Here is a 23,501-nt window from a genome sequence, read left to right as displayed (position 1 = left end):
CCTCCCTGGGGCAAACCTATGGTTCCTGATCGGGGACCACACCGAGGCTCCCAGCACACCCCTCTGTCGCCTCCATTGCTCCCAGATACTTAATGTTGCCGCCACCACTGGGTTCGTGGTAAACTTTTTCGGGGAGAGCGGTAGTGGCGCCGTCACCAGCGCTTTTAAGCTCGTTCCTTTACAGGGTGCCATCTCCAGCCTTTTCCACGCCGCCCCCTCTCCCTCTATCATCCACTTACGGATCATTGCCACGTTGGCGGCCCAGTAATAGTCGCCCAAATTCGGCAATGCCAGTCCCCCTCTGTCCCTGCTACGTTGCAGGAACCCCCTCCTTACCCTCGGGGCCTTCCCTGCCCACACGAAGCTCATGATGCTCCTATCTATTTTTTTGAAAAAGGCCTTAGTGATCAATATAGGGAGACATTGAAACACAAATAGGAACCTCGGGAGGACCATCATCTTAATCGCCTGCACTCTGCCCGCCAGTGACAGCGGCTGCATATCCCACCTTTTGAAATCCTCTTCCATTTGCTCCACCAGCCGAGTCAGATTGAGTCTGTGTAAGGTTCCCCAGGTCCTGGCTATCTGAATCCCCAGGTATCGGAAGTTTCTTTCCACTCTCCTTAGCGGCAGGCCATCTATCCCTCTACTCTGGTCCCCAGGGTGTATTACGAAAAGCTCACTCTTTCCCATGTTAAACCTATATCCCGAGAAATCTCCAAACTCCCTCAATATCTGCATAACCTCTATCATCCCCCCCCCCACTGAATCCGCCACATATAGCAGTAGGTCATCTGCGTAGAGTGACACTCGGTGTTCCTCTCCCCCTCTAACCACCCCCCTCCATTTCCTGGAGTCTCTCAGCATTATGGCCAGTGGTTCAATTGCCAACGCGAACAGTAATGGGGACAGCGGGCATCCCTGTCTTGTTCCCCTATTTAGTCAAAAATACTCCGACCTTTGCCGATTTGTGACTACACTTGCCATTGGGGCCCCATAGAGGAATTTAAACCAGCTGACAAACCCCTCCCCGAACCTCCTGAGCACCTCCCATAGATACTCCCACTCTACCCTATCAAATGCCTGCTCTGCATCCATTGCCGCCACTATCTCTGCCTCCCCCTCTGCTGGGGGCATCATTATCACCCCCAATAGCCGTCGCACATTGACATTCAATTGTCTCCCCTTTACGAACCCTGTCTGATCTTCGTGCACCACCCCCGGGACACAATCCTCTATCCTCATTGTCAGCACTTTTGCCAGCAACTTGGCGTCCACATTTAGGAGTGAGATAGGCCTATAAGACCCGCATTGCAGCGGGTCTTTATCTCGCTTCAGAATTAGTGATGTCGTTGCCTCCGACATTGTCGGGGGTAGGGTCCCCCCTTCTCTGGCCTCGTTAAAGGTTCTTATCAGCAGCGGGGCCAACAAGTCCACATATTTCCTATAAAATTCCACCGGGAACCCGTCAGGTCCCGGGGCCTTCCCTGCCTGCATGTTCCCCAGCCCTTTGGTCACCTCGTCCACCCCAATTGGTGCCCCCAGGCCTGCCACCTCCTGCTCCTCCACCCTCGGGAACCTTAGTTGGTCCAGAAACTGCTGCATCCTCTCTTTTCACTCCGGGGGTTGGGACCTATATAACCTCTCATAAAAGGTCTTGAACATCTCATTTACCTTCCCTGCTCTCCGCACCGTGGTTCCCGTTTCATCCCTAACTCCCCCTATTTCCCTCGCCGCTGTCCTCTTTCGAAGCTGGTGGGCCAACAGGCGACTCTCCTTTTCCCCATATTCATATCTCATCCCCTGTGCCTTCCTCCACTGTGCCTCTGCCCTCCCTGTGATCAGCAGGTCGACTCCGTCTGGAGTCGTCGCCTCTCTCTGTTTAGTCCTTCGTCCGAGGCCTCCGCATATTTTTTATCCACACTCAAAATCTCCCCCAGTAATCTTTCCCTTTCTTTGGCCTCTGTTTTCCCCTTGTGAGCCCTGATGGAGATCAACTCTCCCCTGACCACCGCCTTCAGCGCTTCCCATACTACCCCCACTCGGACCTCCCCGTCATCGTTGGCCTCCAGGTACCTTTCGATACATCCCCGCACTCTTCCGCAGACTCCCTCATCTGCCAATAATCCCACATCCAGTCGCCAGAGTGGACGCTGCTCCCTCTCCTCTCCTAGTTCCAGATCCACCCAATGTGGGGCATGGTCTGAAACAGCTATGGCCGCGTACTCCGTTCCTTCCACCCTCGAAATCAGTGACCGTCCCAAAACGAAGAAATCTATCCGGGAGTATACCTTATGGACATGGGAGAAAAAGGAGAACTCTTTGGCCAGCAGCCTAGCAAATCTCCACGGATCCACTCCCCCCATTTGGTCCATAAACCCCCTAAGCACCTTGGCTGCTGCCAGCCTTCTTCCGGCCCTGGATCTAGATTTATCTAACCCTGGGTCTAGCACGGTGTTGAAGTCCCCCCCCCCCCCCCCCCCCATTACCAGGTTTCCTACCTCCAGGTTCGGGATGCGTCCCAGCATCCGCTTCATAAATCCTGCATCATCCCAGTTCGGGGCATATACGTTGACCAGCACGACCTCCATTCCCTGCAGTCTGCCACTCACCATCACATATCTGCCCCCGCTGTCCGCTACAATGTTCCTAGCCTCGAACGACACCCGTTTCCCCACCAATATGGCCACCCCTCTATTCTTTGCGTCCAACCCTGAGTGGAACACCTGTCCCACCCATCCTTTCCTTAACCTAACCTGGTCCGCCACCTTCAGATGCGTCTCCTGAAGCATGGCCACGTCTGCCTTCAGTCCCTTTAAGTGCGCGAACACTCGGGCCCTCTTAATCGGCCCATTTGGGCCTCTCACGTTCCACGTGATCAGCCGGACTGGGGGGCTGCCCGCCCCCCTCCCCTGTCGACTCGCCATCACCCTCTCTGGGCCAGTCCCACGTCCCGGTTCCGCGCACCCACCCGTCCCCCAGGTGGTGCATTCCCGCCTCGACCACCTTTTCTCTTACCAGCTCCCTTTCGATCTCCGCAACAACAACCCAGTTGCCCCCCCCCCCGTCTAAGCTGGAGCCGCCAAAACGTGCGGCTTAGCTGGTCATCGCCGCAACCGGAAGTCTAATCGGAGGAACCTTGAGAGGAAAAAACAATTCTCCTCATCTCAGTCTTTGGGAGACTCCTAATTCTTAAACAGTTCTAGATTCCTCCACAATGGGAAACATCCATAGAATCCCTACAGTACAGGAGGAGGCCATTTGGCCCATCAAGTCTGCACTGACCCTCTGAAAGAGCTCCCTACCTGGGCCCACTCCCCCACCCTCCTGACCTATCCCTGTAACTCCATCTAACCTATGCATCGTTGGACTGTGGGAGGAAACCGGAGGAAACACGCAGTCATGGGTGGAAAGTGCAAACTTCACACAGTCACCCAAGGCCAGAATCGAACCTGGGTCCCTGGCGTTGAGTCAGCAGTGCTTAACCTCCATGCACTCTTCTCAGGATCTTGTATATTTCAATACAATCACCTCTCATTCTTGTAAAATATAATGAATATTGGTCCACCCTGTGCACCCTTTCTTCATAAGATGAGCTCTTCATCCCAGGAATGAGTTGTGTGCCTTCTCTTAACTGCTGCTGCAATTCCCTGTCTAACTTTGTAAGGGGACCAAAACTGTTCACAGTATTCCAGATGTGCTCTAACCAACACCCTGTACAACTGTAGCAACCCTTCCCTACTTTTATGCTCTATTTCCCCTTGCAATAAACAACATTCCAGTTCCCTTCGTAATCAATTCCTATACCTGCATACTAACTTTTTGTGATTCATGCACCCGACACCCAGATGCCTTCACAGAAGAGTTCTGCAATCTCTCCATTTAAATAATATATTGCTTTTTCTATTCTTTCTGCCAAATGGACAAGTTCATATTTTCCCACATTATACCTTATGTGCCAAATCTTTGCACACTCACTTAACCTATCTAAATCATTTTGTAGACTGTGGCCGCAATTCTCCAGAAACATTTCCAAGTGTGGTGACGAGTGGGACTTGCCGCGGGCTTCCCGGCGCTCAGCCCAACGAGGTTGCAACACAATTCAATGTTAATTGGTCCACTTAACAAATCCTCACGTCATTCTCGCTGCCAATGACGACTCACTACCTGATTCGCCGGGACCGCGCTCGCCAGCCCCCCACTAACAAGGTCGAAGAGCATTTAAGTTACAGTTGCCCAGCCAGCAACAGTGGCTGGAGGAGACCAGCCCCAAGATTCGGGTATGCTGATCAGGGGAGTCTCCTAGACGTGGTGGAGGTGGGAAGGGATGTCGTGTTCCCCCAAGGGTCCCGGAGGGGGAGCCTCAAGCGGCAGCAGTCAGCACGGGGAGTGTGGCCAGGAGGACTGGCCGGCAGTGCAGGAAGAAGTGCCAATGACCTACACTGGGCAGCACGAGTGCGTGGACCACCATGCGTCCATCTCTCTCTCTCTCTCTTTCCCCCCCCCCCCCCCTCCAAACCCTGCCTTTACACCCCTCTCCCACTGTGAACCACGCGAGTGGCTCACGATGCCCTCTCTGTATCGCCTCAGGAAAAGCTCCCCCATAATGGCCAGGAGAGGGCCCACCAGACCAGCGGAGGGGTGCCAGACACTAGAATCTTCACCTCCTTCGAGGAGTGTGCTTGGGGGTGACCGAGGATAGATCGGTCAGCCACGTGGAAGCTGGCGGATGCCGCAGGGGTAATGAACCACTGGGCTCCATCTGGAGGACCTGCCATATGTGAGTAGTGATTGCCTTACTGACTGACTGGCCCATCCCTCCCACTGACCACATGTCCATTATCCCACAGGTCCTCCAGCCAACAGAGCCGGCCCATCCCGGGCAGCGCACTCTCCTCACTCCGAGGAGATTCAACCGTGGTCACGGCAAAGCTGTCATCTCCACCCCCCACCAGTGCAGATACACAGCTCTGTGGGACATGTTAGTGGACACGCTTTGGGGGCACAATTTCATGAGCACCACACCGCTGACAATGCACATCAGGTGGAAGCAGGAGCCCCCACGCAAGACAGCAGTCGAAGGTCTGCTGGATCCCAGGACCCAGCTGGGTCCCCGCCTGATGCTCAGCCTGTTGAACAGAGTTACCTGGAGCTGATGAGGACGATGGGGACCAACCTGGGCGTTCAGAGGCAGATGTCAGCGTCATTCCAGCAGATCCATAGCCGTTTGGAAGTGTGCCAGAGGCTATGGGCGCAGGAGATGGCGCCAGCAATGCGTAGCACCGAGGCCAACACTGCTAGGGTGGCGACCACAGTGGCGAGCCTGGTGTACAACATCGCCACCATGAGTGAAGGCGTCCAAGGCATTGCACAGTCGGCGAAGGCCATGGCTGAGGGTCTCGGCAGAATGTCCGACTCGCGGGGGGATGTCACCCAGCACCTGCCCGACCTTGATGAGGTTGCGCAGGATATGTCCCGCTCACAGGGCATGGCCGAGGCACTGCGGAGCTTATCCCAATCGCAGGTGGGCATGGCTGAGGTGCTGCAGAGCATGGCCCAGTCACTGAGGAGCATCAACGCCATGATACAGACCATGGGGAGTCTCCAGGGCTGGCAGAGCCAGATGAAGTAGGGACAGCTGGGGCTCAAATCAGCTCCCCCTCTGTCCCAAGGTGAACCCCAGGTCCGTATGGGCACTGGTTGGGAGGAGGGGATGCCGGGTGCCAAACCGGTCCTGTCCCATAGAGTGGCGAGCGTGGCCACCAGCTCCCTCGATTTCCACCCCTCTGATAAGGTCGCGTCTCGCAGTCAGCACACGGGACAGGGTGGCAAGGCTGTGCATGTGCTGCCGACAACTGAGCCGGGACCCTCAGGCCCCAGAGGACACCCGCCAGGAGTATCGAAGGCTGCGGGACGAGGTGAGCAGCTGGCTGCCTCCACCTCTGATGTACATCCTGGGTAAACACCAAGACGTAGTGGTAGAGCTAGGTGGGCCACACATTGAGGATCACTGAGGGCATTAAACATGTTTTCGCAAAACCAATCTGATGCCTCTGTTACTTTCTTCTGCAATGTCCCTTTGCCCATCTCCCCAGTGTGCCCCCCCAATGGTGTCCCAGCCCTGCCGAGGGTCCCCCACTCTCGCAGCGAGCACAAAGGGGGGGGGGGCAAGCTCCAGGCTCTTTGCCTGTTAGCAAAGATGCCGACTCACCTCTGCTCCCCCAGAAGCCCTTCTGCCAGATTCACATTTTTTCTAAAGGAGTACTAATCGGCGCCAGCGTGAACACTTGCTTGGGAGGCCATTGGGTATGGGGTGGCTCTCGTTAATTGTATGGAGATGGGACTTGTGGTGATAATTGGTTTCTCGGCATACCACAGTGAGATCCCCATTTCACCTACAGGAGTGGGCCTGTTGCGTCGCAAACTGTTTGGCGCCCGGCGCTGATCTTGTTTAAGCCTCTCCCACTATTCACCGGGCTCGTTATGCTTGAGTGAGAGTGTGACGAGGCCGGAGAATCGCACACTATGTCGTCTTGACAACTTGTTTTCCCCCTTAACCTTACGTCATCAGCAAATTAACTACCATATATTTGATCTCTTTATCCAAGTGATTGATATAAATTGTGAATAGTTAAGACCCTACCACTGATCCCTGTGGCACTCTTGCTGTTACAGCTTGCCAACCCAAAAAAGACCCATTTATTCCTGTTTCCTATTAGTTAACCAATCCTCTACTCCTACACCATGTTTATTTTGTGTTGTAACCTTTGATTTGGCACCTCCTAACAGTGGTTGCCGAGGTCAACAACTAAGCTGATTCCAGATATCAGGGCATCAAATTGTGCAAACAAAATTAAGGAAATGAAGACTTGTTTCTTTGAGAAGAGGATTTGTTGGAACTTCCAAGATTATAAAGGGAATTAGACGATGATCTGGACAATTATCCACTATGCTGGAGGGTTCAAAAACACAGGGAGCAAAGTTGAAAACTAGTATGTTGAAAATAAGAAGGAACTTGAGTGGAATTGTTCCCTCGAAATATAACAAAAACAGAAAATATCGGGAAAACCCAGCAGGTCTTGTAGCACCTGTGGAGAGAGAAAATGAGAGTTAATGTTTCGAGTCGATTTGACTCTTCAGATTCTTCAAATTATTTAGATGTATCAAATTTTACAGGACTAGAGGGCGGCACGACGCCGAGGACCCGGGTTCGATCTCGGCCACGGGTCACTGTCCATGTGGAGTTTGCACATTCTCCCCGTGTCTGCGTGGGTCTCACCCCCACAACCCAAAAAGATGTGCAGGGTAGGTGGATTGGCCATGCTAAATTGCCCCTTCATTGGAAAAGAAAAGAATTGGGTGCTTTAAATATTTTTAAAAAATATTCACAGGACTATAATGAAATTAAAATGTATATTTCAACAGAATTTTAAACATTGATTGAGAAAGGACTCCAGCGCTACTTCTATAGAGGTACACAACCTACCTCATTGTGAATTCAACTTGCACACAATCTCCTGAGGAAATTTTCTGCATAATTGCTCCCTTTCTTCTGAAAGTTAATGAAATGACCTCCAGAATATCTAACCACTTACACATCTCCCTATATACCCCTACTCAACCATCAAACATGGATGATTCTCTCCCAAGCATCGCAAGGGTGACTGCTAGATCGAATAATTGAACATCTTACTTTTTACTTGAGCTCTTTTATACCCTCCAGTCCAATTCCCTATTAGACTTGGATTCCGTCAAGGAATTCATCAAGAATAACTGATTGGAGGAATAAGAATTCTTCTGATCTTTACTTTGAATGCAAAGGAAAAGACAATTTAAATAGGGGATAATCCCACTGTCTATTATGCACTTGGAGTTTTAATTAAAATAGAAAATAGAGAAGCACTGCAATTTGTGAAATGCATCGGCTGAAATGTTCTGGGGGACATGAAGTACTGAAGAACAGATTATCAGGATAAATTTGGATGCCAGGATCAGCTCCAGGCGTACCTAAAAATGAGGTGTCAACCTAGTGAAGCTACAGCTCAGGATTACTTGCGTGCCAGATAGCATAAGCAACAAGTGATGGACAAGAACTAAGCAATTTTACAGCCAATCGATCAGGCCTAAGATCTGAAGTCCTGTCACATCCAGCCTTGCATGGTGGTTGACAATTAAATGACTCACTGGAGGAGGAGGCTCCACAAATACCCCATTCACAATTATGGGGAAGCCCAGGACATCAGTGCAAAAGATAAGGAGGAAGCATTTACAACCAACTTCCCAGTCAGAAGGGCGGCATGGTGGCACAGTGGTTAGCAATGCTGCCTCACAACACCAGGGACCAGGTTCGCTTCCGACCTTGGGTGACTGTGTGGAGTTTACGGGGTCTCCCCGGGGGGGGGAGTAGGCCTAGGTAAACTGCTCTTTCAGAGGGTTGGTGCAGACTTGATGGGCCGAATGCCTCCTCCTGCACTGTAGGGATTCTATGAGCAGTGCCGAGTGGATGATCCATCCCCATTATCACATGTCAATCTTCAGCCAATATGATTCACTCCATGTGATATCAAGAAACAGCTAACGGCACTGGATACTGAAAAGGCTATGGACCCCGACAATATTCCGGCAATAGTACTGAAGGTTTATGCTCCAGAGCTTGCCGCAGCCCAAGACAAGCTGCGGAAAATGGCCCTGGTATACATAAAACGCAGCCAATTACTGCCCCATCAGTCTACTCCTGGTCATCAGTAAGGTAATGGAAGGGGTCATCATCAACAGCACTATCATAACATAAGAACCAGGAGTAGGCCATCTGGCCCTTCGAGCCTGCTCTGCCATTCAATGAGATCATGGCTGATCTTTTGTGGACCCAGCCCCACTTTCCCGCCCGAACACCATAACCCTTTATTCCTTTATTCTTCAAAAAACTATCTTTATCTTGAAAACATTTAATGAAGGAGCCTTAACTGCTTCACTGGGCAGGGAATTCCATAGATTCACAACCCTTTGGGTGAAGAAGTTCCCCCTAAACTCAGTCCTAATTCTACTTCCCCTTATTTTGAGGCTATGCCCCCTAGTTCTGCTTTCACCCGACAGTGGAAACAACCTCCCCACATCTATCCTATCTATTTCTTCATAATTTTATATTTTTCTATAAGATCCCCCCCCACATCCTTCAGAATTCCAACGAGTACAGTCCCAGTCTACTCAACCTCTCCTCGTAATCAACCCCCTCAACTCTGGGATTAACCTAGTGAATCTCCTCTGCACACCCTCCAGCGCCAGTACGTCCATTCTCGGGTAAGGAGACCAAAACTGAACATAATACTCCAGGTGTGGCTTCACTAACACCTTATACAATTGCAGCAGAACCTCCCTAGTCTTAAACTCCCTCCCTCCAGCAATGAAGGACAAAACTCCATTCGCCGCCTTAATCACCTGTAAACCAGCTTTTTGCGACTCATGCACATGTGCTATCAAGCAGAACTTGTTTAGCAATAACCTGCTCATGGACACTCAGTTTGGTTCTGCCAGGATCACGCAGCTCCTGACCTCATATAGCCTTGGTTTAAAACATGGACAATAGAGTTACACTTGAGGTGGGGTGAGACCGACTTCTCTTGATATCAAGGAAGCATTTGACTGTGAGGGGCATCCAGGAGCACGAGCAAAGTTGGAGTCATTGGGATTCGGAGAAAAATGTTCATTCGTTGGAATCAAACCTAGCATAAAGGAAGATGGTTATTAGAGGTCGACCATCTCAGCTCCAGGACATCACTAGAGGAGCTTCTCAGGATAGTCTCCTGGACTCGACCACCTTCAGCTGATTCGTCATTGACCTTCCTTCCATTGTAAGGTTAGAAGTGGGGATGTTTACTGGTGATTGCACAAACAACTCCGTAGCTACTGAAGCAGTTCATGTCCAGATGTCGGAAGACCTGGACAATATGCAGGCTTGGGCCGACAAGTGATAAGTAATATTCATGCCACACAAATACCAAGCAATGACCATCTCCAACAAGTGAGGATCTAACCATTGCTTTTAGATCTTCAATGGCATTACCATTACTGAATCCCCCACTATCAACATCCTGAGGATTTTCATTAACCTGAAACTGAACTGAACTAGTCACATCAATATTGTGGCTACAAGAACAGGTCTGAGCCTAGGAACCTTGCGGTGAGTAACTCACTTCCTCACTCCTCAGACCCTGAACACCATTTACAATGCACAAGTCAGGAGTGTCATGGAATATTCTCCCCTTGCCTGGGTGAATGCAACGACAAGAAAACTCAAGAAATTTGACACCATCCAGGACACAGCCGCCCGCTTGTTGCCACCCCATCCACAACCATTCACTCCCTCCACCACCGACACACAGTGGCAGCACCATGAACCATCTACAAGGTGCACTGCAGGAACTCATCTCGGCTCCTTAACATCTTCCAAACCCACGACTGCTGCCATATAGTAGGACAAGGACATCAGGTGCATGGGAGCACCACCACTTGGAAGTTCCCCTTCAAGCTACACGCCATTCTTGACGTGGAGATATATCGCCGTTCCTTACTGTTGCTCGAACTCCCTCCCTATCAGCACTGTGGATGTACCTACACCTTGGGGACCGCAGTTTCAATAAGGCAGCTCACCACCACCTTCTCGAGTATATTTAGGGATGAGCAATAATTGCTAGTCGAGCCAGTGGTGCCCACACCTCTGAATAAAATGTTTTAAAAGCCCCCTTTACAATTAACATAATTCAATTGCCGTTGATTCATTATGTGCATTATTCTGAACAAGCATAGGGAAACATTTCTTCCAATGAATGCTTTTACAGAGAACTAATCTTACAATATGAATTTTCTTTATTGTCTCCTGCCCCAGTCTTTTGCATTTGCACCCATTCTGATAGAAATATTGAGAGACCTGCTCCAGGCATCTTACATTCCCACTCCACAGGCATTTTCTAGGCGCAATATTATTTATTGTCTGTCTCTTGCTGTGGGAAACCTGTGTCGATACTCCGTTTTAATTTTTTTCACTTTGTGTAGCAGCTCCAACTGAGGTTGGAAACCGATGTTGAATAATATAATTGTTCAAAAACTATTTTCACTTTTCCTTCCTCTTCTTGGAAGGACATTTTGATCACTGGGCTGTCTACAATTATCCACAATAAACTGCTCTGCCAAGCAGCAGCACGTTTGGCGTGGGCCGTGGAGACGCCTTTTCCAAGAACTACAGAATCAGTGGTGTAAACGTTTGGATGATTGTTGAAGGTAGTGGTTAAACTTTGATTGAAGGTTCAGGTATATTGTGCGAAAATGACTGTTCCTTTCCATTATTTAGTTATTCGGTGATTTACATTTTTTTAATCTTCTGTATGTTTTCTTAAATTCCAGGAAGGGCAACAATCACAGGCAGCAGCTGCTGGAAAACAGCCTGGGGGCACTGAACGGAAAGCACGCAAGGAACAGAGAGAAAAAGAAAAGGACAAATGTATTCTGTTGTGATGGGGGTTGGAGTTTTCCACAAACTAAGTGCATAACCCTTAAAAGAACCCGGTGATATGCCGCCTGTGCCTGATCCCAAATTGTTCATATTTTGAGAAGCGAAAGGATGACTTCTTTGATACAGTCGGCCAAACTTTGTTGTATGTTGCACAATGCACTATATTCACAATGGAGTTTCTATGGCATTGATTGATGCAGTTACAGTACATTTGGCATAAATCATTGTTCAGAACATACAAAAAGCACCTTTACATGCAACCGTGAAATCACAATGCCTGTTCTCTTCATTATTTTGCATTAATTAATGCAGTCAGCTAATAAGCTATCTTGGCTAATACTGCCTCAGTTTTATTACAGAACAGTGATCGGCAGTTCCGTGGTCCGTTTAGTTTTAATTCTCTGCTCACAAGTGACAATTGCTAGAATTTTTTATTTGAACTTTAAGTGCTATCAGAACTGATCAGTCTGGTGAGTTATAGAAAACAAAGACCGAACACATTAAAATGGTCTTCCGCCTGATAGCTTGAGTAAGATGCGCTAACACAAGTTTTGGTGGTTTACAGGTATAGAGCTAGACAATCTTTTTGCCCAAACTGATGGTCAAGTTTTTTCTCATGAGCTGGTTTTACTTTGAGCCATAATAGCCTGAAGGAATGCAAGGAGACAGGTTAACATTTGATGGTGGTATCTCTTGCTTCAAGTTTTCTTTAACTGAACGCATGTGCTGTATTTTGAATGGTTTAAACTTGTTCCAACAAAAATCATGTATGTGGAAATGTGTGTGACAGCAGAGGTTGGGACTATAAATAGTCAGCATGTTGGTAAACAAAATTGCAACTGAATAAGCTCTGTAATTTGACTAATTGTGTTTCTTGGCAAATTAGAAGCTAGTGTTTCAAGTTGGCAATGAGACCATTAAGTTCTTGTTAAGATGTGTAAGGCCAGTGTCCTGTTGCCAAAGCCTTGCTCTCTGCTCAATCAGTTTGACCAGCCATTAACATGCATTAACAGCAGCATTCTTTACAATAACTGATAGTTCAGTGCTGCATTACTTAACGCTAATTAACTTACCTAGTCAATATGGTCTTGCTTCTTTTCTGATGCCTTCAAATTTATTTGGCCAACTATTAGTCAAGCCTGTAGACAGTAGCTAAGTTATATTTCTAAATGGGACCAATATTCAGAACTGGTGAAATTTTAAAACCTAATATGATCGAAATCTAATAACTTAGCTACTGCCACTCATGGTTTTCATATACTTACTTTTGATATGGTGGCAAAATGCTCCACGTATTTCCATTGGGGCATGGCTGCTGGAAATGCAAGCAAACACTAAACTGTTGATTTTGAATATTGAAGGAATATTGTCTGAAGGTTCATTTTTATACTGTTTCAGGTCTGCTTCAAATTATGGTAGTCATTCTAATGAAGTAGCTGTTTTGTGGATTTTAATACATTGACCAGTTTATTTATTTGAATACCTCTAATAGGGCACCCTCAGTTAAGTGTGCTTGAAGCAGTTATACATCAAAGGAACCAGAGGGGGAGATGGTGAAAACCTTTGGTTACACAGAGGAAAGAAAATAGAAAGTTAAACCTGTTTACTAAGGCGTAAATATTTATTCATTATGAAATCATTTGTTAAATTATTTCAAGATCGGCATCCCGAACCATTTTTTTTTTTTTTTTTTTTTGTTGAAAGAATCATGTTGCACGTAGAAATTTCCTTTTGTTAGGAAGTTCTGTACCCAAAACAGGGATAGTGAACAAGATTTTTTGGGGCGGGGGAATTTTCATTGAACTGCCCAGCTGTGTTGTGGATTAACTGACATCTATAATGCATGATAATTCTACTAGATCATACAGTAAATATTCACACAAATTCTAATGTAAAGTTGTATTTGTGTCATTAAAATATATTGATATTAAAAGCACCAGAAAATCAAATATGTATAAACCTAATTATTTGCAATCCTATCCTAGCATTTTAATGCAATTTTTTTGTTGTAAATTTTCAAAAGCAGATATTAAATATTTAAAGCAGATTGGTACTGAAAGTGAACTATGTTGTACAAGCGCCCACTAATAACAGCCCCTTCAGAGTCCATTGTAAAACTGGTAAGCTGTGTTGAAAGTTAGAATCTAACAGCTGCAGTGGTCTTGCAGTGGAGACTGAGAGTCTTGTGTTGCCAATGCCACTCTGCTTGTGGGTATCTGCAGTACCTCGATGAGTAACAATCCAGCACGTGCACTTGACCTTGTAATATTTTTATGGTTTAAAGTCAGCTCAGAACAATGCTAAACATCACCTTCTGGACCGAATGTACTTTAGATATCACTTTATTTTGCATGTTTGTCCATTTACAGGAGATGGTTACAATTAAGCTATTCTGCGAAGCAAATTTTGTAGATTATTTTCTGAATACAGGTTCTGAATGTTTTGCTGAAATTCAGTGCATGTGCGAGCTCAACATTGAACTGAACCATGTCATTGCTGAGAAAAAGCAATATATTGCCATTTCAAGGAATATTATAAAATACTGACCAGACATTTTAACCACGTCAACCTCATTACCATGGAGATTTGATCTCTTATCGCACCTGTGGGTATTGGGTTTTATCATTTCTCTATCGCAATGCACAATTAGTTTGCACCATAGTGCATGTATATTCGACTACAATTATCAAAGGTAAAGAAAAGTGTAGAACAAAACTTGTTACCTTCACTAGTTTTTGTTGCAGTCAGTTTGTTTCAGTGTCAGTGTTTTGAGAGACTGATCATTTACCAAAATACCTGTGAAGGTTTTTTTAATACACATTGTGAAAGCTGTACATGTTGTCTGCTCTATGTAGCTTCTTTTAAATGTCTTCTGGATTACAGCTACGATAATACTTGCTTTTATATGCCTGTATTGTTTCAGTCCTGCATTTTTAGGAGTAATCTACCTTTTGGTAGATTCGGATTACAAAATATTCAGTTCCTTTCTATTTTTGTGATCAAACATGTATGTAGCATACTGCCTTAGTGTGTGTGGTATATACTTGTTAGTGTGGATCCTGTGAGTTTTGACAATCTCCTGCCCTACTTTCTTAGGTGGCACAAAAATACCTTAATTGGCACTTGGCACTAGAAGAAGTACTTGCAAAGAAAGCTTTCTAAGGAACAGGGACTTGACTTCAGTTCATATTTTTGGTACTAAATAACTGAAGCTTGACAAAATAGCTCATTCTTATTCTGCGCCTTGTTATTCTGTTGTGCAGTTTAGAAAAAAAATAAGTGACAGCAGCATATTGTGCTGTAAGAAGTTCCACGTTTGCAAATAAACCTCCATGTTTGCAAATAAACCTACAATGATAGATTTTATGCTTTTTCTGTACGGTGTATTCTATTCCCAATTGAAAATCCTGGAGCAGCAACTGAGGAATGTTTTGCTAATAGGATTTATAGGTTTTTGAAATCTTAAAATAGGAAGGTATCACATCTTTATTAGATGGTATAAAGAGGAAAAGAAATTCATGTAGAAATCTGAACCAAAGTGTGTTTAAAATATGAAGGAATATTTCTTCAGGTTGGCATGGGAATAGGTGTACAAAGGATATGTGTGGACCCAGGGAGTCAAAATTGTTCAAAGCCGCTGCCCACTTTATTCTTGTAGAATTACTGATGTTTACAACTTAAAACTGACAAATCTATTAGCTAACATGCCTCATTAAGAGGTTTTTGCTGTGTATTTGGCATAGATTGTGCACGAAATGCTACGCAGTGAGTGGTATCAGATAGTCTCTTATGTAAATTTGTGCGAGAAACTTTAGGAAATGGTATACTGTGACCAAATCAGCGTGATCAGCGTGACCAGCTGAACTGTACACCCATTAGTGCCTAGATGACCATCAAAAAAGAGTAAAATGTGGCTTTATTTGCAGTTTTACAAGTGAAACATTACTGGAATCATGTTACATTGAAGCATACAACTTTGGGCAATTGTCTTTAATTTATTTGGTACCAATTAGTGCAAAGACTTCTGTTGTTGCAGAAGGCTGATGTTGAAATTGGTAAAACATCAAACTAAAATAAAAACACATTTCTTGCAATGACGTTTGTGTTTGGCATCATTTATTGTAACAATTTTTTTCAACAACTCCAGCTGCCATTCATGTCATTCCTTTAATATAGGAAAATATCTCACGATGCTTCGCAACCGGTATGAGAAAAATAATATGGAACCAATAGGACAGGTTACTAATATCATGGTCAAACAGGTAATCTTTTCAGGAGCATGGTGGAAAGTGGAGGAGGAACATGAAGAGACAGTTTTAAGGAAGGACTTCTGGATCTTGGGGCCTAGGTTGCATAGGTCTTCAACAATTGCATACATGATGGCTTAATATTTTGAGGCCTCTGGGTTCGAGACTATTGCTTTGGATTGTTCAAAAAAACATAACCTGTAAATGCTGAGATTGATCAGGATTTTTCCCCATCTTCCTAATGTACTTTCGATGTTCATTTTTGCTCCAGCTCCTTCCACTCTCGATCCTCAATTATCTCATCATTCTTTTTCTGTATGACCTCACTGACTGATTGTTAATAGTTATTCTGCCATTGTCATATGGAACAGTTAAAAAATATTGATTGAAAACATTTTCTGGCAATATAACAACAATGTAAAACAGATGTTGCAAATTACAATTATAGAAGGAATACAACAGTTAAGAACACATCCAACACTAAGGCCCCCCCCCCCCCCCCCCCCCCCAACAACTGATGGTGACTAACTCTTTAAAATAGGAAATGAATGGCTGTCATCTCCGGTAAAGTGAGGGCATCCGTCTTCACTTCCGTCTGCAGCCCCAGTGAGTCCCATACCCTGAAAATGACCACTAATGGACAAGACTCCAATTCAACATTAAGATTGACTGGCATAGTGTTAAAGAAGGAGGCCCAAAAACTTAAATTGGGACACAGCCAGAACACATGAGTATGATTGGCTGGCCCCTGAGATCACTGCTCACAATTGTCATCCATCCCCCAAAACAAATCTACTCCTCCTCGCTTGGTCAGATGAGCTCTACACACCACCTTGAACTTGAACAAACAGCTAAGTTTGAGAGTGCACATGAAGTTCCCCCTGCAAATAGCCTCCCTCCACACTACCTCATCCAAAGTAGGACCCAATCCACCCTCCCACTGTCTTCACCGCATCCAAAGGGGCCCACTCCTCTGATAGCATCTGGCCATAGATACCCAAAATACTCTTTCCCACCAAACCCAGCCAAAGATAAAATCATCTTCTGCAAGGAGGACTGTGGGGTCAAGGGAAATGAAGGCAAAGTCTTCCGCAAAAAGTCACGATGTGGAAGTAGCAAATTAGTTGAAATCTAACCGGCAACTCCTCAAAACTGGCCAATCGTCCCTCCGCGAGCAAGTCCTCAAACCTTCCTAGACCCTTCACTCCCATGAGTCGAAAGTTGCCAGCGCAAAGTGATGATCAGCACAGATAGGGGCCAGCAACAACATGGAACTAGATTTAAAATGTCTTAATTGCTTCCAGATCTTCAGGGTGGTCACCACAACCAGTTTATAGAATGTGTCCGGGATAATTTCCTGGAACAGTATGTAATGGAACCTACAAGGGAACAAGCGGCCCTAGATCTGGTCCTGTGTAATGAGGCAGGATTGATTAATGATCTCATAGTTCGGGATCCTCTTGGAAGGAGCGACCACAATATGGTGGAATTTAAAATACAGTTGGAGGATGACAAGGTAAAATCAAACACTACTGTTTTGTGCTTAAACAAAGGCGATTACAATGGGATGAGAGAAGAACTAGCTAAGGTAGACTGGGAGCAAAGACTTCATGGAGAAGCAGTTGAGGAACAGTGGAGAACCTTCCGAGCGATCACAGTGTTCAGGAAAGGTTCATACCGACAAAAAAGAAAGACGGTAGAAGGGAAAAATCGACCGTGGATATCTAAGGAGGTGAGGGAGAGTATCAAATTGAAGGAAAAAACATAAAGTGGCAAAGATTGGTGGGAGACTAGAGGACTGGGAAGTCTTTAGGGGACAACAGAAAGCTACTAAAAAAAGCTATAAAGAAGAGTAAGGTAGACTATGTAAACTTGCTCAGAACATAAAAGCAGATAGTAAAAGCTTCTACAAATATATAAGACAAAAAAGAGTGGCTAAGGTAAATATTAGTCCTTTGGAAGATGAGAAGGGAGATTTAATAATAGGAGACGGGGAAATGGCTGAGGAGCTGAACAGGTTTTTTGGGTCCGTCTTCACAGTGGAAGACACAAATAACATGCCAGTGACTGATGGAAATAAAGATATGATAGGTGAGGACCTTGAGATGATTGTAATCACTGAGCAGGCAGTATTGGGCAAGCTAATGGGGCTAAAGGTAGACAAGTCTCCTGGCCCTGATGGGATGCATCCCAGAGTGTTAAAAGAGATGGCTAGGGAAATTGTAAATGCACTTGTGATAATTTATCAAAATTCACTAGACTCTGTGGTGGTCCCAGAGGATTGGAAAGTAGCAAACGTGACACCACTGTTTAAAAAAGGAGGTCGGCAGAAAGTGGGTAATTATAGGCCGGTAAGCTTAATTTCGGTTGTAGGGAAAATGCTGGAATCTATCATTAAGGAGGAAATAGCGGGGCACCTGGAGGGAAATTGTCCCATTGGGCAGATGCAGCATGGGTTCATAAGGTGTAGGTCGTGTCTGACTAATTTGGTAGAATTTTTTGAGGACATTACCAGTGCAGTAGATAACGGGGAGCCAATGGATGTGGCATATCTGGATTTCCAGAAAGCTTTTGACAAGGTGCCTCACAAAAGGTTGCTGCATAAACTAAAGATGCATGGCATTGAGGGTAAAGTGGTAGCATGGGTAGAGGATTGGTTAACTAACAGAAAGCAGAGAGTGGGGATAAATGGGTGTTTCTCTGGTTGGCAACCTGTAACTAGTAGGGTCCCTCCAGGATCAGTGTTGGGCCTGCAGTTGTTCACAATTTACATAGATGATTTGGAGTTGGGGACCAGGTGCAATGTGGCAAAGTTTGCAGACGACACTTAGATGAGTGGTAAAGCAAAAAGTGCAGAGGATACCGGAAGTCTGCAGAAGGATTTGGATAGGTTAGGTGAATGGGCTAGGGTCTGGCAGATGGAATTCAATGTTGCCAAGTGTGAGGCTATCCATTTTGTGAGGAATAACAGCAGAATGGATTATTATTTAAACGGTAAGATGTTAAAACATGCTGCTGTGCAGAGGGACCTGGGTGTGCTGGTGCATGAGTCGCAAAAAAGTGGTGTGCAGGTGCAACAGGTGATTAAGAAGGCTAATCGAGTTTTGTCTTTCATTGCTAGAGGGATGGAGTTCAAGGCTAGGGAGGTTCTGCTGCAATTGTATAAGGAGTTGGTGAGGCCACATCTGGAGTATTGTGTTCAGTTTTGGTCTCCTTACCTGAGAAAGGACATATTGGCACTGGAGGGAGTGCAGAGGAGATTCACTAGGTTGATCCCAGAGTTGAGGGGATTAGATTATGACAAGAGGTTGAGTAGACTGTGACTGTACTCATTGGAGTTTAGAAGGATGCGGGGGGATCTTATTGAAACATATAAAATTATGAAGGGAATAGATAGGATAGATGCGGGCAGGTTGTTTCCACTGGTCGGGGAAAGCAGAACTAGGGGGCATAGCTTCAAAATAAGGGGAAGTAGATTTAGGACCGAGTTCAGGAGGAACTTCTTCACCCAAAGGGTTGTGAATCTCTGGAATTCCTTGCCCAGTGAAGCAGTTGAGGCTCCTTACTAAACGTTTTTAAGAAAAAAATAGATACCTTTCTAAAGAATAAAGGGATTCGGGGATATGGTGTACGGGCCGGAGAGTGGAGCTGAGTCCACAAAGATCAGCCATGATTTCATTGAATGGCGGAGCAGGCTCGAGGGGCCAGATGGCCTACTCCTGTTCCTAGTTCTTATGTTCAAGAATCTGGCAGGAGAGGATGGAAACGAGACAGTTACTAAGGCACCCAAACTAGTATCCCTACAAAGAACAACCTTCATCTGCCGCCATACGGAACCCCGGATTGCTAAGCCACCCCAGCACTTTCTCGATGTTGGCAGCCAAATGATAAAATAAATTGGGTAAATCTAAGACACCTGCATGTCTATCCATCTGGAAAAATACCCTACAAAGGGGTCATGTCCACCCAAATGAAAGAGGGCACTATGTTCACCTTAACAAAAAGGGATTTGGGGAGAAAAATGGGAAGACACTGAAAAACAAATTGAATATCCTCCTTAGTTTTTTTTTAATAGTCTGAATCCTGCCCGCCAAGGACGGGGAGGTTATCCCACTTTCGCAAGTCAAATTTGATCCCACTTACCAGACTAGCACAATTCGATATAAGGAAACGAGGCCCAATTGTGGGCCACCCGGATACCCAGACAATGAAAGCTAGATTTGGCAAGACGAAAATGTAACATCCCCAGACTCGCTCCCTTCCCCCTCTAAAGGAATTGTAAAACTCAATGGGGAATCCTTCAGGGCCTTTGGTTTATCCGTCTGCATTAACATCTTTCAGAATCTCCTCGGGACTGAACGGGAATTCCTGCTCCCTCATCTTTTTCCACCAATGGGAAGGACAACCCATCTAAAAACTCCGCTATATCCGAACTCCCGTCTGGGGGCTGCGATCTATAAAGATTCCTCTTGAATGCTTCAAAAGCTGCATTGCCTTTAAAGGGGGTGGAATAAACTGTGTTCTAGATACAAAGTTGGATCAATATAGGCCCAGGTCGCTGCTCTATCTTGGGTGGCTAAGGTGTTGGCTTTTATGGAGCAGGTGGGGATGGCAGATCCATCCCCCCAATATTAGTTGATTCATGTCCAAGTCAGGGATGGAGGCCACAAATCTGATAAACACCGTATCATCTCAGTTTGGCACATGAACATTGACCAGGGTAAATGACTAAGGACTTCAGCTGATGATTTTTCTCGGTGCTTCCTTTGAAAAAATCTTTGTCGTGCTTATTCTTCAATTACCTTTGAATTTTGAGGGTTTTAGTCTTTCATTTGCCAGTACACCCCCCATATAACACACATGGGCTATGCATCCTGATTTGCAATGGCACAATTAATAAATCCATTCCTCAAGAAATCATCTTTATTCTGCTTTTCTCCCTGATTTCAGCATCTTCTCAATGGGTTGTTCATCAGAGGCCCTGGAGCTCACATAGGCACTGCTGTCAGCTGCAGAATTGGAGGAATCTCTGGTACCCAAATCATGTGACCTGCTCTCTGCCATCACTTCTGGAGAGACAACACCATTGATGTTTAAAAATAATCTGCTCCCGGGCCAGTGCGCTGGTGCCAGGAAGAGGCGTTCTGTTTCGCTGGGCTTCGGGCCTGCGCACTGCTGAAAGGCCACGCATGCGCTGGATGACTGGCATTTGGAAAGTTGGTCGAGGCCAACATTTTTGAAAGTCAATCGCGGCCCTGGGCTCTTCTTCATGCAATCGGGAACATGGCGATCGAGGGCCCAGGATCCTCCAGACACCTGCCAGCGACCCACCAACGGGTTGCAACCCCGAGTTTGAAAATGACTGGACTATACAAAATGAAGTGAAACGAAAATCGCTTATTGTCACAAGTCGGCTTCAAATGAAGTTACTGTGAAAAGCCCCTAGTCGCCACATTCCGCCGCCTGTTCGGGGAGGCTGGTACGGGAATTGAACCCGCACTGCTTGACCTGCTTTAAAAGCCAGCTATTTAGCCCTGTGCTAAACCAGCCCCTAGACAATTGTAGCAAGGATTTCTTTATTGCAAGGATAAAAATCTAGGCTGACGTGACATTTGCTTTCCTAAGTGCATGCTGTACCTACACACTAACATTGGCTTTCCTTACATGAGTACACCAAAATCTCTCTGAATCAACATTACAAGTTTCGCGCCTTTAGAAAAAAATTCTGCTTTTCTATTCCAGCCGGTGAATTTCTCACTTCCCCACATTATGCCATCTACAAGATGCACTGCAGCAACTTATCAAGGCTCCTTTGATAGCATCTTCCAAACCAGTGACCTCCAGCACCTTGAAGGACAAGGACAAGGGCAGATGAATGGGACCACCACCTGATGGTTCCCCTCCAAGCCACACATCATATTGATTTGGAACCTTATCATCATTCCCTCATTTTCAGAAACAAAATCTTAGAACTCCCCAACAGCAATGTGGGTGCCTACACAATATGGCTTGCAGTGGTTCAAGAACCTCTTCCAGTGCATTTAGGGATTGGCAATAAATGCTGGCCGAGCCAGCAACGTCCACACTCTGTTAAAGAATATTAAAAACTCCACCTGCCAGCTTGGTGATCATTCAAACTGCTTGTCTCTGCAGCCTTTGTGTCCTCCTCACAGGTGGCAGTCCTCCCTAGCTTTGTTTTATCAACAGTTATTAATAGACTGTAAACAGCTGAGGCCCCAAACTTGATCCTTGTGGCACTCTACTAGTCATAGCCTGCCAAGCTGAGAGTGCCCCTTTCATCTACTTCCTGCCTGTTGACCAATCCTCCACCTGTGCTAATATATCACCCCCTCCAATTCCATGACTCTTTATATGTATTAATCTTTAGTGTGGAATCTTATCGAATGCCTTTCAGAAATCTAAGTACACGATATGTCTACTGGTTCAGCTTTATTTACCCTACTAGGTACTTACTCAAACAAAATGGTGATAAGTCAGTCAAGCACTATTTCACTTTTGTAAATAAGCACGTTGACTCGCTGTAATCTTACAATGCTTTTCCAAGTGTTGTTGTTCCGTTTTCTCTCACACCTTTCTAAATTAGCAGTGTTACATTACTAACTTCCAATCTGCTGGGACTATTTGAGAATCTAAGGAATTTTGGAAAACATCACAAGTGCATCCACTATCCCTATGGCTATCTTCTCTTAGAAACCTAGAATGTGGACCTTGGGAGATGTCAGATTTTAGTCGTTTCGCCAACTGCTTCTACTCCTCTCATCAGCAGGTTAGCCTTTCCAGTATGCACCTTGTCTTCTATTGTGAAGACAGAAAATACTGGTTCAATTTCTCTGCAATTTTGCTTCCCCATTTCTTCTGTCCAATGGATGAATGCTTATTTTTGCTACTCTCTTCCTTTTTATATATTTGCAAGATTATTAGTTTGTCGTTCTATTTTTTTTAAATCAACACTTTGGTGGCCCTTTGGGAATCTGCAGATTTATTACTAGTCTTGCAACATTATAATCAAGCTTAAACAAAACCAACTAGATTTGGCTAAGTTTCATATTGTTTGTGATTGGAGTATGTCACTTAATGTGGAATTCAATTGTATTATGATCATTGTTTCCCAGTGAATCTTTTACTACAACCATGCTACTTAACCCTCATTGCACAATACTAGATCTGAAATAACTTTATCCCCAGCTGGATCCACCACATTTTTGCTTCAGCAAAAGGTCACAAAAGTATTCTTCAAGCTCATCTTTCACACTGCCGTTGCCCATTTGATTGATCCAGTCTATAAGATAAAGTCCCCACAACTATTACATTTTTAAAAATTTGTCCTTGGGACGTGGGCATCGCTGGCTGGACCAGCATTTGTTGCCCGTTCCTAACTGCCCTTGAACGGAGTGCCTTGTGAGGCCATTTCAGTGAGGGGCACTAAAGATTCAACTGTGTGGGTCTGAAGTGTCATGTGAGAGTGCCTTTAAGAAATGGGTGTTTATGGACTTCCGGTGGCGGCTATGGAGGAGTAAGTCGCACATTTGGTGGCTCCAGCTCTGGTCGGACTTTTGGACCTTTCCCCCATTTTTCTACCGGACTTGAACTGTAAAACGGATGTTAGTGGCAATTGTTTACTGAATTCCCACTTCGGTGCATGGAGAGAAGGACTAGAAGTGTTTGTAAGGACAGAAACAAAAAGATAGAGAAGGCTTGGGCTGTAGTTGCAACAGAAGACAGCATGG

At 45.6% G+C, this 23,501-nt stretch overlaps 1 protein-coding gene across 2 annotated transcripts in view; it reads left to right on the top strand.

The window, feature by feature from the left end:
* Window positions 1-15,600, top strand: part of mindy2 (MINDY lysine 48 deubiquitinase 2) — a 123,051-nt gene extending 107,451 nt beyond the window's left edge. For both annotated transcript variants that reach the window (XM_072470712.1, XM_072470711.1), the window contains exon 9: window positions 11,398-15,600. In XM_072470712.1, the coding sequence (XP_072326813.1) occupies window positions 11,398-11,508 (111 nt within the window). In that variant the 3' untranslated portion in view covers window positions 11,509-15,600. The remainder of the gene's footprint in view (window positions 1-11,397) is intronic.
* Window positions 15,601-23,501: the final 7,901 nt, after the last annotated feature.

This window comes from Scyliorhinus torazame, chromosome 12, assembly GCF_047496885.1.
Source record: "Scyliorhinus torazame isolate Kashiwa2021f chromosome 12, sScyTor2.1, whole genome shotgun sequence".
NCBI lineage: Eukaryota > Metazoa > Chordata > Chondrichthyes > Carcharhiniformes > Scyliorhinidae > Scyliorhinus > Scyliorhinus torazame.
This window is presented reverse-complemented; position numbering and strand designations above follow the sequence as displayed.